General features: G+C 47.8%; 1 protein-coding gene across 1 annotated transcript in view; it reads right to left on the bottom strand.

Moving 5' to 3' along the window:
- Positions 1 to 463: 463 nt before the first annotated feature.
- RNF103 (ring finger protein 103) overlaps positions 464 to 15528 on the bottom strand; it is a 20684-nt gene continuing 5619 nt past the window's right edge. The window contains exons 3-4 of the mRNA XM_081836088.1: positions 3302 to 3465; positions 464 to 2498 (exon numbers count right to left, since the gene is read on the bottom strand). Of these exons, the coding sequence (XP_081692214.1) occupies positions 959 to 2498; positions 3302 to 3465 (1704 nt within the window). The 3' untranslated portion in view covers positions 464 to 958. The remainder of the gene's footprint in view (positions 2499 to 3301; positions 3466 to 15528) is intronic.

Genomic DNA, 15528 nt, shown 5'->3' with positions numbered 1-15528 from the left:
CAGATGGATGCCAATAAGAACTAAGAGCCCAATTGACTAATTAGGTAGGACAGAAATGTATAAATAGATATAAGTGGCTGATGAAGTTTTATATTTCATATTTGAAATTAATAAAGCACTATTAATGTACATGAAAGTCGAATCGAGAGATAGGTCTGGAAGCATTTAGGAAATGGATATATTCTGCCTGATAAACCTCAATAAGTTAAGGTTACCAGATTTTTTTCAATGAATCCAGGGACCCTTTTCAACTTCAATGCATTTTGTATGGGGACTGCTGTGTAAATCTGGGGACTGTCCCCGGGGAAACGGGGACGATTGGTAACCTTACAATAAGTTCCAATTTCTTATACAAAGGGTAGGATGAAAGCATAAGAAGTAAAATTATATTTTGAGTGGAAGACAAAGTGAAGCACAGGTACAAAAATGCCACTGGAACAATTGATAGGACAAATTATTAACCTTCTTTTAAAATAATTTATTTTCATGGATTTGTTTTTAAATGTATTCTCACAGACCATACATTATTCAACAAAGGTGTGCTGAACAAACTCTAAAAGAAGAAACATTTAAATAAAACAATTATTGTATGTTAAAATTTCCATGTTCACCCATCTCCTATCCTGTCATGTTAAAACATTTCCTGAAATATACTTTTGTTGACAAATATATATGATTTTTGTGCTTACAAAAAAAAGCAAATGAAAAATGTTAACTTTTTAAAACTTCCAAATGCTGTAAAAGGAAAGGTGTCATTGTACAATACGTATTCATTATTTCAACATACAAGGCAACCAAATGATTCTGTCATCGACATTAGCATCATGTTTATTTTTTACTTCACTGCACTAACATTTAAACTAAAACTTTTAAACCACAAGGTCTGTTTTGTGACTAACATTTAAATGGCAAGCAGTAAATATGTAGGAAGGTTACAAAGGACGTTATCAGCACACACCTAAGACGGGCTATGGTTTGACAACAGCTGCTGACGCGGATATGGCTTCTTTTTCTTGTAAGAGGCCCATCGACAAACTGGGCAGCAGTGCTGACCCCCGGCCAGCCACACCACAATGCAATTCTGGTGAAAGACGTGGCCGCACGGTAAACCCATTAACAAGCATCCGTTTCTGAAATTCTCTAGACACACGACACATTCCGTACAGTGCAACATACCAGCAGGCCAGACGGACCAATCGGGCTCTGTATCTTCCGTGGAGCTTTGTGAGCCATATGACCTGGCTTTGGCACACGAACAGGTCTTGCCGTTGCAAGAGGGCTCCCCTTCGGAAGGGCTCTGAAGGGCGCTTTGCTCATCCTCGGCTACCGCCCGGCCACTTCTCGAGGCATCTTTGCATTCACTATCCGACTCGCTTTCACTTTGAGAGAGCTCCATCATCTCCTCTTCGGAATGCCCGCCGGCGCATTTAAATCGCCACATGGGCAAGTTTTTAATGTAATCGGTTGGTATCAGGGGGTGGAGCCACAAATCGGGGAAAGCTAAGCGCTGAAGGAACAGGTCTGGGTCTTCGTCCCAATCAGATTCAAAAGGGAAGCGCTGAAACGAAGTGATAGGATGGAACAGATAGCTAGTGTACCAGTCCCAAAGGCTAGATAACCACTCTAGGTTGTTAGCATTTACTTCGTCGCTGTTGTTATTGTGCCGTCTCTTTTTCTCAAAGTAATCTATTAACAACCCATGGCCTAGGTACGTGCTGAGGAACAAGGCAGGGTGAGACGAGTAAAATATCCAGTCAGCTCTCACCCATGAGGCTAGGGCTGTTGTATTTGAATACCGGAAGAGTTTTAAACTGTATTCATAGAAACTGTCTAAATAAGGTAACTGCAAAAACCCCAAGACTGGTAGCCAAGAAATAATTAGTAGAGAATTATAGGTCCCTAAAGTGCTTATGAGAACAACGAAGCGCTTGATAGTAGCACCCTGAGTGATAAATAGGTCCATCCAAGCCATTAAGTTAACTAATACCAGGCTTAAAACAAATAAATCATTAACTTCTGGCTGTAATGAACGCAAGAAGGAGTCCATGGCACGGAGGGAAATAAATTCACCAGTATTATTCCCATACCTGTAAATTCCTTCGGGAGTTCTAAGTATGTAGGATGGTGTCTTATAGATGCCCATCTCTGCTATGTGACTCTTGTTGTCCCAGTTTTCTACATTCACAAAAATAAACTCAACTCTGCCAGTAAACTTTACACTTAGTGCAGAGAAGAAAGCTGGAGGCTGGTCTAACTTTGCAAACAGGTATATTTTCACCCTATACTGATAACTTTTGTTCCATTCTTCCTTCAAGTGTTCCGATTTGAAGATGGTTTTGATCCGGGAAGCTGCATGGGCTGTTATCCATTTGAAAATATGCTCCGTCTCGATTTTACGTCCACCGTATTCCTTAAGCATCACTTTCCCTTTGGACGTACTAGTTTGTGGAACGGACATGATTAATGTGGATCTCACCCAGCCTCTTCTCCTGCAGTATCTACAATGAAAACATTGGGTAAAATCAAGGAATGTTTGAAAAAGAAACAGTTTTCACTCTCATTTGCCACACTGAACTTAAGCACTCCAGAGTTAAAGAGGTCTTGCAAACATTTGCAGATGTGATGAACATCTACATAGAAGCATTTTGTCTGCAGTATCTGTAGAAGCAGCAAACATCCAGCAACTTGAACAGGGATCACAACCTTCTTTGTGTATTGTGAAATGGAGAAATTCGTATTCCGTAGCAGGCAATTAGGAATTTCAGCACGGTCTTTTAACCACTGCGAGCGAAACTGTCTGAAATCGAATACAGTAGCAGACCTGCTCATGAAATTGCTCATGAAATTATAATTAGGGCTGCTCTTCTAACAATTCACGACATGAATTTAGACACAGAGAAAACATACAACCCCCATTCCATTGAGGTCTAGAAGCAAGGAAGAGGAGCATGTGAGTCATTCAGGAATTTTCTGGTGCCATTGCTGGCTAATGAGCAAAGCCAGTGAACAGAGAGATTATTTCTGTATTAACAATATTTTAATATTGCCTAATCTATAGGAATTGTCTTTGTAAGTTTATGGAAACTGTGAATATTTTATTTGTGGATATGTACCGATATATTATGACCTACTATCACATACTGTCGTTTCGTCAGTTTTCTTCTCCTTTTTCTGTATTGCTTATGTCAGAAAATAAATGATATTTCTATACTGCTTTTCAACAGGGTGTTCAGGAAGCAGTCAACATTACAGGTGGTACCACGTTATAGAGGCAAAACCCACTACAACTTCAAGAACATACCTGGGGTCACTGGAGCAGTTAAAAGTGCCTGTTCGTATACCAAACCGCGAGACTTTCTTCACCATTTTCTCCCAGTGGACTCTTCCCATTAGAGGGCTTCTATCGTTTGCTATGACCTGTTTTTCAAACAGTAATAAAAAAACTTTGTATGAGCAGCTACACATTTAAAGAGCACCATGTAGCAAACTGGTTTGTGCATGACTTTTCATTATTTATTTTTATTTTTATACTTCTATTCAAGTTTTTTCCTTTTAGACATCATCACAGTGGCTTCTGATAACGCTTCCATTTGTGAAAAACCAAACCCATATGTTCCTGCTGTAAAAATGCTTATCACCAACGTTACTAGAGTTTACCCAAGAAAGTTCTAAGTTTAACTCTGCCGGGGGTGGGGTGGGGTGAATAATCAGGGAAATGCAATTACTGTGGAACAAAAGCCAGAGTCCATGGGTAGTTACTTCTGTAAGGTTACCAGATTTTTTTCAATGAATCCGGGGACACTTTTCAACTTCCTACTAAATACAGTGGTACCTCGAGTTACGAACTTAATTTGTTCCAGAGGTCCGTTCTTAACCCGAAACCGTTCTTAACCTGAGGTGCGATTTCGCTAATGGGGGCTCCTGCTGCCGCTGCACAATTTCCGTTCTCATGCTGGGGCAAAGTTCGCAACCCGAGGTACTACTTCTGGGTTAGCAGAGTTTGTAACCCGAAGCGTTTGTAACCCGAGGTACCACTGTAGATAGATTTTGTCAGAGGACTGATTTGTAAATCAGTAAATTTGTAAATCAGGATTGGACATGTAACATCTAATTCCTTAAAAAATCAGCACTGGCACACCACAGGGTTGTGTGCTAAGTCCCTACCTGTATTCATTGTATACATACGATTGTATATCATCTGGCACGTCTACTGCAAATATGTTTGCAGATGACACCACCATAATGGGTTTAATAACAGGTGGAGACGAATCAGCATATAGAGGGGAGGTCCAAAAAATATCTACATGGTGCCTAGGGACAAACTTGCACCTTAATATCAGCAAGACAAAGGAGATGGTGTTGGACTTTCGGAGGAAGAGAGGAGAACTAGCCCCGCTGTACATCGGGGAGGGCTGTGTGGAGGGAGTCTCTTCCTTTAAATTCCTAGGAGTGAAGACCTTACTTGGAAAATCAATACAACCCAGGTGGTTAAGAAAGCCCAACAGAGACTCCATCTCCTCAGAGTATTGCGGAAGAACAATGTCAATCAACATTTGATGATCTCCTTCTACCGGTCAACAATAGAAAGTGTCCTTTCATACTGCATCACGGTGTGGTACGTTGGTTTGACATCATCTGATAGGAAGTGCCTACAGAGGGTGGTGAATACAGCACAAGATATTATGGTCTGTCCCGTGAATCCGCTGGATGAAATAGCAGAAGAACGTTGCCTCAAGAAGAGTGAGGGAAATTCTCAGGGATGATTCACACCCTGGCCGGCACTTTCTTGATCTTCTGCCCTCAGGCAGAAGATATAGCATGATTAGTTGCACCAACAGGGTAAAGAACAGCTTCTATTTGTGGGCTATTAGGCTGCTGAATGAAAAGATAACAACAGGGCAACTGACTTTTGGGTTTGGTGGGTGTGCGTCAGTAAACGAGGGGAATTAAGACTAAGAGGTCTGAGTGGGGGGTGCTTGTGTAATCTCACTGTATACAAGTTGTACAAGTGACAATAAAGTATTTCAAATTTCAGATAAATCCGGGGACTGTCCCCGGGAAACGGGGACATCTGGGAACCTTATCTTTGTGCCCAATGGAGACATTGCCACGCATGTTTCCAAACAACTGCTTCACATTTCTTGTTTTTTATAGAAGCCAATCAGTCAGCACGCACACTTTGTGATCTTAGCAATCAGCAATAAATCTCTATCATGTCAAAAACCCTGGGAAGCACTGAAAAGCAGAGTTCTGCAAATTTTTCACAAGGCACATTCAGAACCAATTTGGACAATCTTTAATGGTTTGTACCCACAGAATAATTCCCGGTGCAATTCTTGCGCACACATACATTTGAATACGACTTGTGCAAACGAGTTATCCATGTAGGTTTCTCTTGAATGGCCATGTGGCCATCTATTAAATCTAGCTACATCTCACAGAATCCTCCACAGAATCTTATTTAAGGATAAATAAGAGCCACTTCAGATGTTAATACTAAAACATAGTGTCAGGGTTTCTGGGAGAAGTGAGGAGATGGCAGAGGAGACGGAAAGCGAGTGGGAGGAGGGAGAGAGAGACGAGGAAGAAGATGACGGAATTCGAAGGGAATCTATGAGCCTAAGCAGTGAGTCAGAGGATTCCCAAAAGGGAGCTAGCATGATCAGGCGAAAAGCAGGAGAAGAGAGAAGCTGTGAAAAGTCAGGGAAGGAGGGGAGAAAGCCCAGTGAAGCACAGACGCTGTCAGAGGGGTCTCAGCCGGAACGGAGTAAAGGGGGTGGAGTTGTCAGCCTCTCGGAGGGAGGAGGAACAGGAGAAAACAGAGAGAGGGGGTTGGAGCAAGGTGTTCAGCCGGAAAGGGTAGAGAGTGGAACAGGGGGCAGTATAGAGGACGAAGGAAAGGTCAAAAGCAACGTACGCGCGCCAAGTTCAAACATAGAGGCGCGCGGAAGTGGGGAAAGCTCAGAGGAGGAGCCCGGCCCCAAAGCCAGAAGGAGGGGGCAGGAGGCGGCAGAGGATTCAGCCTCAGGCGAATCCCGGAAAGAGAGAACCCAGGGGGGCAGAAAGACCCTGCGGAAAAGAAAGGAGAGGAAGAGGTGGTCTAGAGCCAGGCTATTAAGTTGGTGTGGAGGAGGGGAGGAGTCAGAGGGGGACTTCGGCGGTCTAACGTGACAGACGTACAGCCACAATGCTGAACTGTGAAAGAAGCAATTATCTTCAATAAACTTTTCCTGTAAGTAAACTATAACGGAGTAAGGTCTCTCGTGAGCTGGGACCCACCTGGGTGGCTGTGACAGAAAGTCCCCCTCCCTCTGAAAGCAAAAATTTTTTTTTGCGAAGCTCACGAACGGGGCAGCCATGAGTGCTGAGGAACAGCTGGCTGCACTCCGGGATCAGATTACCACTCTCACAACGGCAGTCATTGCTTCGCAGAAGAAGAATGCTGACTTGGAGAAAGCGTGCCAGGATTTGCAAGCAAGGTGGGAAAATGCGGACAAGGCGGGGACCCCGGGCTCCAGAGCGGAGGGCATTGCGCTTGGAAGGAGGGGGGGTGCCCTAGTTTCGCATTTTAATGGCAACTTGCAAGACTATCCCAACTTCAGGGCAGATGTCGTGTATGCACTGCATTTACTCCGTCATGATTTTAGAGATGAGGAGGAGAGAGTGGGATTTATTGTTTCGCACCTGCATGGGGAGGCCAGGGCTTGGCTACGCAATCTGTGGCGCGAAGATGGACCAGCCCGTCGCAATGCAGATGCGTTTATCAAGGCAATGGATGCTTGTTTTCAATCCTCTGTGGATAAGGACATTGCGCGCCGGCAGATGCACGGGCTGAGGCAGGGGAGAGCCACTGTACGCCAGTATCATTCTAAATTTTTTGCATTGCTCACCGCCTTAGATTGGCCGAAGGACAGTCTACCGGTCAGGGATCTTTTTTGGGAGGGATTGAGCCCCTCCGTCAAGGATGAGATCGCAAGGGGGGACAGACCCCAGACCCTGGAAGACGTGGTGCAACGGGCTTTGGCTATAGGAATTCGACATGAGGGACGTCCGTGGCACGAGGAGGGGGGGCCCCAAGCGCGCGCGCAAGCAAAAGCTCTCCCTTTTGTGCACAGGGATTTCAGCCGTGCGCACCCCTCACCAATGGGGAAGGAAGGCGAAGAGCCAATGGAGATTGGTGGTGCTAGGGCTCAAAAGCCATCCCAGAGCCCCATCCCTGCTGCAGCCAAAGCGAAGCCTCCTAGAGGGACCAGGAAGTGTTACATCTGCGACAGTGCACACCATATGGCGAAAGAGTGCCCCCAGAGGCTCCAGAAGCACACTGCAGCACTAGCAACTGTGACAGCAGAGGTGCAATCAGAGGAGCAGCTTCAGGGAAACTGCAGTGCCTGGCTGGAAGCAGAGCTACTGGGGCTCAGCCAGGCGGATCTGTAGAGAAGTCCCCAACATCCTTGCAGCGCATGGACCCTTTACCTCCCAAACCAGCAGTTTTACTCACAGCAACACTCCAGCTGCCTGATGGGCGACTTCTCGAGGTTCCAACAACCATCGATTCGGGAAGCAACGCCGATTTCGTGGGATTACAGTTCGTCAAGCAGCATAACATAGCGCTCCTGCCTGCAACGACGCCTCTGAACGTGGTCACGGTAGACGGCAGGAAGTTGCTGGGGGGGCAAGTGGTGCAGCAAACCCCTCCCATGATGATGCAAATTGGAGACCATCGAGAGCTTATTAGTTTCAATGTCACCCACTTATCGGACACGCCCATCGTGTTGGGCATGAGTTGGCTGGACAGGCACAGTCCCGCGGTTGCTTGGTACCAGAGGCAGATCACCTTTTGTTCATCGTATTGCGCCCAGAATTGCATCCAAACCGATCAAGGAGGAGAAGCCGAACAGCAGCTGCATCTGAGTATGGTGCAAGCGGTTCCTCACAAGTACGCGGAGTTCTTGGAGGTTTTCTGCGAAAAGGAAGCTGACAAATTGCCGCCTCACAGACCTTACGACTGCGCGATTGACTTAGTGCCAGGCGCGCAGTTGCCAACTGCCAAGCTGTACTCCATGTCGGAAGACGAGCTGCAAGAGCTTCGGGAGTTCATAGAACACAACCTCAAGCGCGGATTCATCCAGGAATCTAAAGCAGCGGGAGGCAGTCCTGTTTTCTTTGTGAAAAAGAAAGACACGCCCCAGAAGAGGCTCATTGTGGACTACCGGTTCATAAACAGACTAACCAAGCCCAAGGCCTTCCCCATGCCCAAAATTGACGACCTTTTGGCTACAGTCAGGAGGGGGAAGATTTTTACCAAGCTGGATTTACGTGGAGCTTACAACCTCATCCGCATCAGGAAGGGCGACGAGTGGAAGACGGCCATGTTCACTCCTTTGGGCACGTACGAATACAGAGTTATGCCCTTCGGTCTACAAAATGGCAGCCATGTTTTCCAAGCATTCATGCATCACGTCCTGGCAGGTCTCCTCTACAAGAAGTGTGTCTGTTTTCTCGACGATATCCTGATTTTCTCGGAATCGCCAGAGGATCACGATAAGGACGTGAAGGAAGTTCTGCAGAGGCTGAAGGAACACAGGCTGTACGCCAAGTTGGAGAAGTGCCAGTTTGATGTGAGAGAGGTAGATTTCCTTGGCTACAAGCTGTCCGACGAGGGGCTGGCCATGGACAAGACTAAAGTCCAAGCGCTGTTGGACTGGAAAAGCCCTCGAAATCGGAAGGAGGTCCAGAGGTTCATCGGCTTTGCCAATTTTTATCGCAAGTTTATTAAAGGTTTTGCAAACGCGACGGCGGCAATCACTGACACCCTCAGTTCCAAGAAGAAGAAGTTCGTCTGGACCGAACAAGCAGAGCGATCCTTTCGGAAGCTTAAAAGCCTTTTCGCCTCCGAGGAGCAGCTGCTGCACGTGAATCCTGGCAGGCCCATGCGGGTAGAGACAGATGCATCAGACAGAGCAGTTGGGGCCGTCCTCTTGCAAGAGGATTCGCAAGGCAACTGGAGACCGGGTGCATTCTACTCCCGGAAGCTCAGCAAGACGGAGCGCAACTACACCATATGGGACAGGGAGTTGTTGGCCATTCATGCAGCTTTCAAAGCGTGGCGACACTTCTTGATAGGAGCCAAGCACACGGTGCAGGTCCGCACGGATCACAAGAACTTGGAGTATTGGCGGACGGCTAAATTGCAAACCCAACGACACATGCGCTGGGCGGAATTCTTTGCGGATTTCGATTTCAAAATAGAATACATCCCTGGAGACTCCAATGTTATAGCAGACGCGCTGTCCCGAAAGCCTCAATACCTGGAGGAAGTAGCTCCAATCGCAGCAAAGTACATTTTCGCACCGCAGGCGTGGACGTGCGCTACCATCGCAGTCGACCTAGACGCGGTGCGACGCGCGCTGCAAGAGGATCAGTTTGCACAATCCAAGATGGAGGAGCTCCGCAGAGGGTCGCCTGACAACAATGAGTTTCAGTTGCAGGATGGACTTTTGACTCGCAAGGGCGCCCTTTACGTGCCCACCGACGAGCTTCGCGCCACGGTTTTGCAACAATTGCACGATGCCCCGAGTGCGGGCCATTTCGGCAAAGAGAAGACGATGGAGTTGGTGGCAAGGGACTTTTGGTGGCCCCAGATGAGAGGAGAGGTGGCGGACTACGTAGCCAGGTGCGATATCTGCCAGAGGTCCAAACCAGTGCATCAGAAGCAGGCGGGATTGTTAGAACCGCTGGAGACACCGCAGCAACCGTGGGAGAGGGTAGCGTTGGACTTTGTTACAGACCTGCCCAGCTCCAGAGGTAAGACGGCGGTGTTAGTGGTTGTGGACTTGTTCACCAAGATGGCGCACTTCATTCCTTGTGCCAAGGTGGCGACGGCAGAACAGACCGCGAAGCTCTTCATCGATCACGTCTTCAGAGTGCATGGACTACCGCAGTCCGTCTTGTCCGACAGGGGGCGCCAATTTGTTTCCACTTTCTGGCGGAAGCTTCTGGGTATCTTGCACGTCAAGATCAACCTGACGTCGGCGAGGCATCCACAGACCAACGGTCAAGCGGAGAGGGTCAACGCGATCATGCAGCAGTACCTACGGTGTTACGCCAACCAGCGACCCGCGGCGTGGGTGGACTACCTGCCGATGGCTGAGTTCGCCTACAACAACACGAAGCACGCATCCACCGGGGTGACGCCTTTCTTCGCGAACTATGGACGTCATCCCAGAACCTTCCCGAGCTTTACAGCACCTGAAGGGGGGGGACCTCAAAATGCCGACCAGTTTGCAGCAGAGTTGCAAGAGGTGCACGAGGAGCTGCGGAGACATTTGGAGCTGGCAAAGCAGGCGTATAAGGTGCAAGCCGATAAACACAGAAGGGCGGGGGAAGACATTCAGGTTGGGGACTGGGTATGGTTAGCAGCCCACGCGATGCCGGCCAGGTCGTTGGCCAAAAAGAAGTTAGAACACAGGCAGCTAGGACCATATCAAGTTGAGGCTAAGATCAATCCGGTGGCTTTTCGCCTAGCCCTTCCGGAGGGCTCCAGGGTGCACCCGGTCTTTCATAGGTCGGTGCTCACTCCCTACAAAGCCCCACACAGGTTTCAAGAGTCAGGAGCACCTCCAGAGCCACGTAGAAGGGCGCCTGAGAGAGGGGAGTCGCCAAGACCAGAACCTCTTAATGAGGTCACAGAGATACTGGATTCACGATGGGGGGAGGAGGGAGTTGAATATTTTCTCGCCAGGGAAGGCACTCCAGTCTCTGCAAATAGCTGGGTGCCGGGTTACGCTTTGGACGAACCCCTGTTGAAGGAGGAGTTTCATGCAATTTTTCCGCACAAACCCATGCCCGAGGAGTATTTTGATGATTGGCTTTTCACGCCCACTTTGTCGGGCAGCACGTTCGGGGGTTTCTCCTCGCCCGAGGGCTCTACGCCCAAAACAAGCCCGACCAGGGATCCCCGCCTGGGGGGGGGAGAGACAAACCCTTATTGGTGGGTGGATCAGCCAAGGGAGGTATGGAGTCAGAGGTGGATGATAGGTCCTTGGCAGGCAGCGCCAGGAGAAGCAGTGAGGGAGGAAGAGACTGTGATGCCTTCAGGGGGGGAACCCGAGTTCGAACACACGTATACGGAGCTGCCAGAGGAGAAGATTGACGTGGACACCCGGTATCCTGAACCGACCCAGGAAGAACCACATTTCCCTCAACCTGCACCCAGCGACCGGGAGGGGGGAAGGGGGGGCTTCGAGGGGGGGATGGATGTCAGGGTTTCTGGGAGAAGTGAGGAGATGGCAGAGGAGACGGAAAGCGAGTGGGAGGAGGGAGAGAGAGACGAGGAAGAAGATGACGGAATTCGAAGGGAATCTATGAGCCTAAGCAGTGAGTCAGAGGATTCCCAAAAGGGAGCTAGCATGATCAGGCGAAAAGCAGGAGAAGAGAGAAGCTGTGAAAAGTCAGGGAAGGAGGGGAGAAAGCCCAGTGAAGCACAGACGCTGTCAGAGGGGTCTCAGCCGGAACGGAGTAAAGGGGGTGGAGTTGTCAGCCTCTCGGAGGGAGGAGGAACAGGAGAAAACAGAGAGAGGGGGTTGGAGCAAGGTGTTCAGCCGGAAAGGGTAGAGAGTGGAACAGGGGGCAGTATAGAGGACGAAGGAAAGGTCAAAAGCAACGTACGCGCGCCAAGTTCAAACATAGAGGCGCGCGGAAGTGGGGAAAGCTCAGAGGAGGAGCCCGGCCCCAAAGCCAGAAGGAGGGGGCAGGAGGCGGCAGAGGATTCAGCCTCAGGCGAATCCCGGAAAGAGAGAACCCAGGGGGGCAGAAAGACCCTGCGGAAAAGAAAGGAGAGGAAGAGGTGGTCTAGAGCCAGGCTATTAAGTTGGTGTGGAGGAGGGGAGGAGTCAGAGGGGGACTTCGGCGGTCTAACGTGACAGACGTACAGCCACAATGCTGAACTGTGAAAGAAGCAATTATCTTCAATAAACTTTTCCTGTAAGTAAACTATAACGGAGTAAGGTCTCTCGTGAGCTGGGACCCACCTGGGTGGCTGTGACACATAGTTTAGCATTATGTTCACAAACCAAAGTGAGCCTGAGCCTTGGTCTCAAGTGCTCTTGCCATTTACACATAAGGAGCAGATCAAAAGCTTCCAATGAAAATGACTTGACAAACTCAGGAAGTCTGGTTACAGATAGGTAGCCGTGTTGGTCTGCCATAGTCAAAACAAAACAAATTCCTTCCAGTAGCACCTTAAAGACCAACTAAGTCAGTTCTTGGTATGAGCTTTCGTGTGCATGCACACTTCTTCAGATACACAGAAGTCTGGTTATTTTACACCAGCTATCCTTAACCTGCTGCCCACCAGATGTTATGGACACGGACTCCCATTATCCTTGACCATTGGATATGATCAAGCTGGGGCTGGTAGGAGTTGGAGTCCCTGGGTAGAGAAGTCTGGTTTTGAACTCTCAAACTCTCTTGAGCTCTGGCCTCGGCCCAGTATACCTGAAGGAGCGTCTCCACCCCCATTGTTCTGCCCGGACGCTGAGGTCCAGCACCGAGGGCCTTCTGGCGGTTCCCTCATTGCAAGAAGCAAAGCTACAGGGAACCAGGCAGAGGGCCTTCTCGGTAGTGGCGCCCGCCCTGTGGAACGCCCTCCCATCATATGTCAAAGAGATAAACAACTACCTGACATTCAGAAGACATTCAGGGAAGTTTTTAATGTGTGACATTTTAGTGTATTTTTGGTCTTTGTTGGAAGCAGCCCACAGTGGCTGGGGAATCCCAGCCAGATGGGTGGGGAACAAATAATAATAATTTTGTTTCAAACAAACCAGGATCAAACACTGATTTATAATTCTGGCCTTCTTTGGTGCTTCTGGGATGAACCATAAACCTCAAATTATTGCTTTTCATTTTTTTTAAATTAAGCACCTAGTATTTTTAGAAAACAATAATGCGTTATCTCTGCAACCAGGACCAGCAGGACATAGCTGACATCCCTTGGTAAGCCTGAGGCTGTTTGAGATGCGTGGGGAGCAGCGATGACGGTATTTTCTTTAATTTTGTGCAATGCCACACCCCATGGCAGCCGTGTTATGCCATGCTCCCCACGGAAGTCAATTTGCGACTGCTGCTCACGGCACTTTCTCAAAACTCAAAATGTGCTCGCCAGTCCAAATAGCCTGACGAGCCCTGGCTAAGGCACCAGCTAACCAACCGTAGCTTCCCAACTTTGGGTGTAATGGGGAATTCAGGCTACTTTAAAACCAAAAGTGGGTATTTCTGGCATGTGCCAGAGGAAACCAGGAGTGTGCAAGCCCAAGGCTTGCTGTAATGGCTTGTTCACACAGCGATAAACTGCAGTTTCTGCCTAAATTGTCCCTTAGTATAATATTAATACAGATTATCATTCACTTGGGAATGTGGATTGATAAAAGCAGAAAAGTAGGGAGGATGAAAGGCAGGCGTTTGCTCTGCCTTACAGGCAATTTAAATGACATGACTGATCATGCATGAGTCACTGTGCCCTGCAGTTTCCACATACTTTTTGATTATTTTAGGAATGTGTCACATGATTGAAAGCTGATTGGTCGAGTAACGATTTTAAGACTTCCTTTTAGAGCTCTCATTTGATGCAGAGTGAAATGTGTTCCGACCTCACAAAGAGTTCTTCTGGATGAATTGCCGCCGCTGCTAAAATGGCCTAGCAGGAATGGAGAACGCAAACCAGAACACAGAGAAACCAACAATACGTCCAGAAAGTTCAACATCCCGAAAAGCCATGATTACATCTCTCTCCAGGATAGAAAAAAACAGCAACACATGGCTGTTAAGAGGACAATGTGTTTTAACATATAAAAAGAATCAACAAATATTTGCCTCTTCTGTCCACCATTCCAAAGGCTACACTAGGTGTCAGTCAACTGTCATTGTGTCAATTGAATACCACTGCAGTTTTATTCTTTGCACTGAATGAAGTTTCCCAACAGAAATGCATCATTTATAAATGGGAGGAAAACAGATCTACTGTTACAGCCAGTTGGTTATTTGCAGAACTTTTTCTTTTCAGCTTGCTACACAGTGTTCTAGTTGCACGCTATTGCGAAGTGAAGTTTTCAGAATGCTTATCGCTTCTCTGGTTTTTAAACTTGGGAAAATTGCATCCCGATCCCTCAGAAGCCAGTCCCACTGCTGTGTAAAGGGAAATGCTTCTAAGGTATTTAGAACTAAAAGAAAGCTAGCAGCTGCTGCTATCCCAGTTCTAAGCATCTCAAAAGTTATACTATCCTGATGGCAACGAGCTGCCACATTAAAATATTGGGAGCATCAATGAGGTTTTGCTGTTCTGTACACAGTAGAAAGGGATGCGGGTGGCGCTGCGGGTTAAACCACAGAGCCTAGGACTTGCCGGTCAGAAGGTCGGCGGTTCGAATCCCCGCAATGGGGTGAGCTCCCGTTGCTTGGTCCCTGCTCCTGCCAACCTAGCAGTTCGAAAGCACGTCAAAGTGCAAGTAGATAAATAGGTACCACTCCGGCGGGAAGGTAAGCTCTGGTTTGTCAGAAGTGGCTTAGTCATGCTGGCCACATGACCCGGAAGCTGTACGCCGGCTCCCTCGGCCAGTAAAGTGAGATGAGCGCCGCAACCCCAGAGTTGGCCACTACTGGACGTAATGGTCAGGGGTCCCTTTACCTTTACCTTACACAGTAGAAATGATTTCAGGTATAGGCCCACAAAACACGACTATGCACACAGGTATCATTATTTTTTAAAAAAGGTGGGACCTGCAATAAAATGTTGCAGTGTATCCCCATCCCCTAAGAAGAGTGTTCTGGGCTTCAGTCCGCCTTGCTGTCTCCTGAGGGGCTGTTGGCATGCTGACAGCCTGGCAGCAAATGCATGGTGGCACCAATTTTATGAATGCAATGGTGGGGAACTCAGTGCTATTTCCATTACTGTTTGAACACTGGGGACTGTGTTAACAGCATTAAGAACACAAGGCAAGCCCTGCTGGATTGGACAAAAGGCTTATGTAGCCCAGAATCTTGTTTCCTACGGTGGCCAACCAAATGGGACATGCATTTTAGTGTCGTGCCACCAGGTCTCTCGACCATTGCGACTCAGAGCCACAGATAACTTATCCTACACAAATTTGCCTAATCTCCTTTCAAAGCTGCCTTAAATTGGTGGCCACTGCCAAATCTTGTGATAGTACGTTCCATAATTTAACCATGGGCTTGTGCAAAGATGTTTGTCCAGTCCTGAATCTCCCAGATTTCCAAAACTTCGCAACTTTTTTCCTAGCAACCTGCTTCTGAGAGGGCCTTTTGCGAAGGAATGCGCTACAGAAGGAAATGGAGCAATAAAAAATGGGTTTATAAGACTATGAACAAAGATGCCCTCAAGTACAGTGTAAATTAAAGTTATCTGCAGAGGAGATACACTGAAAAGAAAAATTGAAATGTGCCATAACAACACTAAAGAGTCTCTCTAAGCATGAAAATTACGAAAGAACCGTAAGAACACGGGAAGCCCTC

The sequence above is a fragment of the Podarcis erhardii genome (assembly GCF_964252035.2).
Source record: "Podarcis erhardii genome assembly, chromosome: 13".
Classification (NCBI taxonomy): Eukaryota; Metazoa; Chordata; class Lepidosauria; order Squamata; family Lacertidae; genus Podarcis; species Podarcis erhardii.
This window is presented reverse-complemented; position numbering and strand designations above follow the sequence as displayed.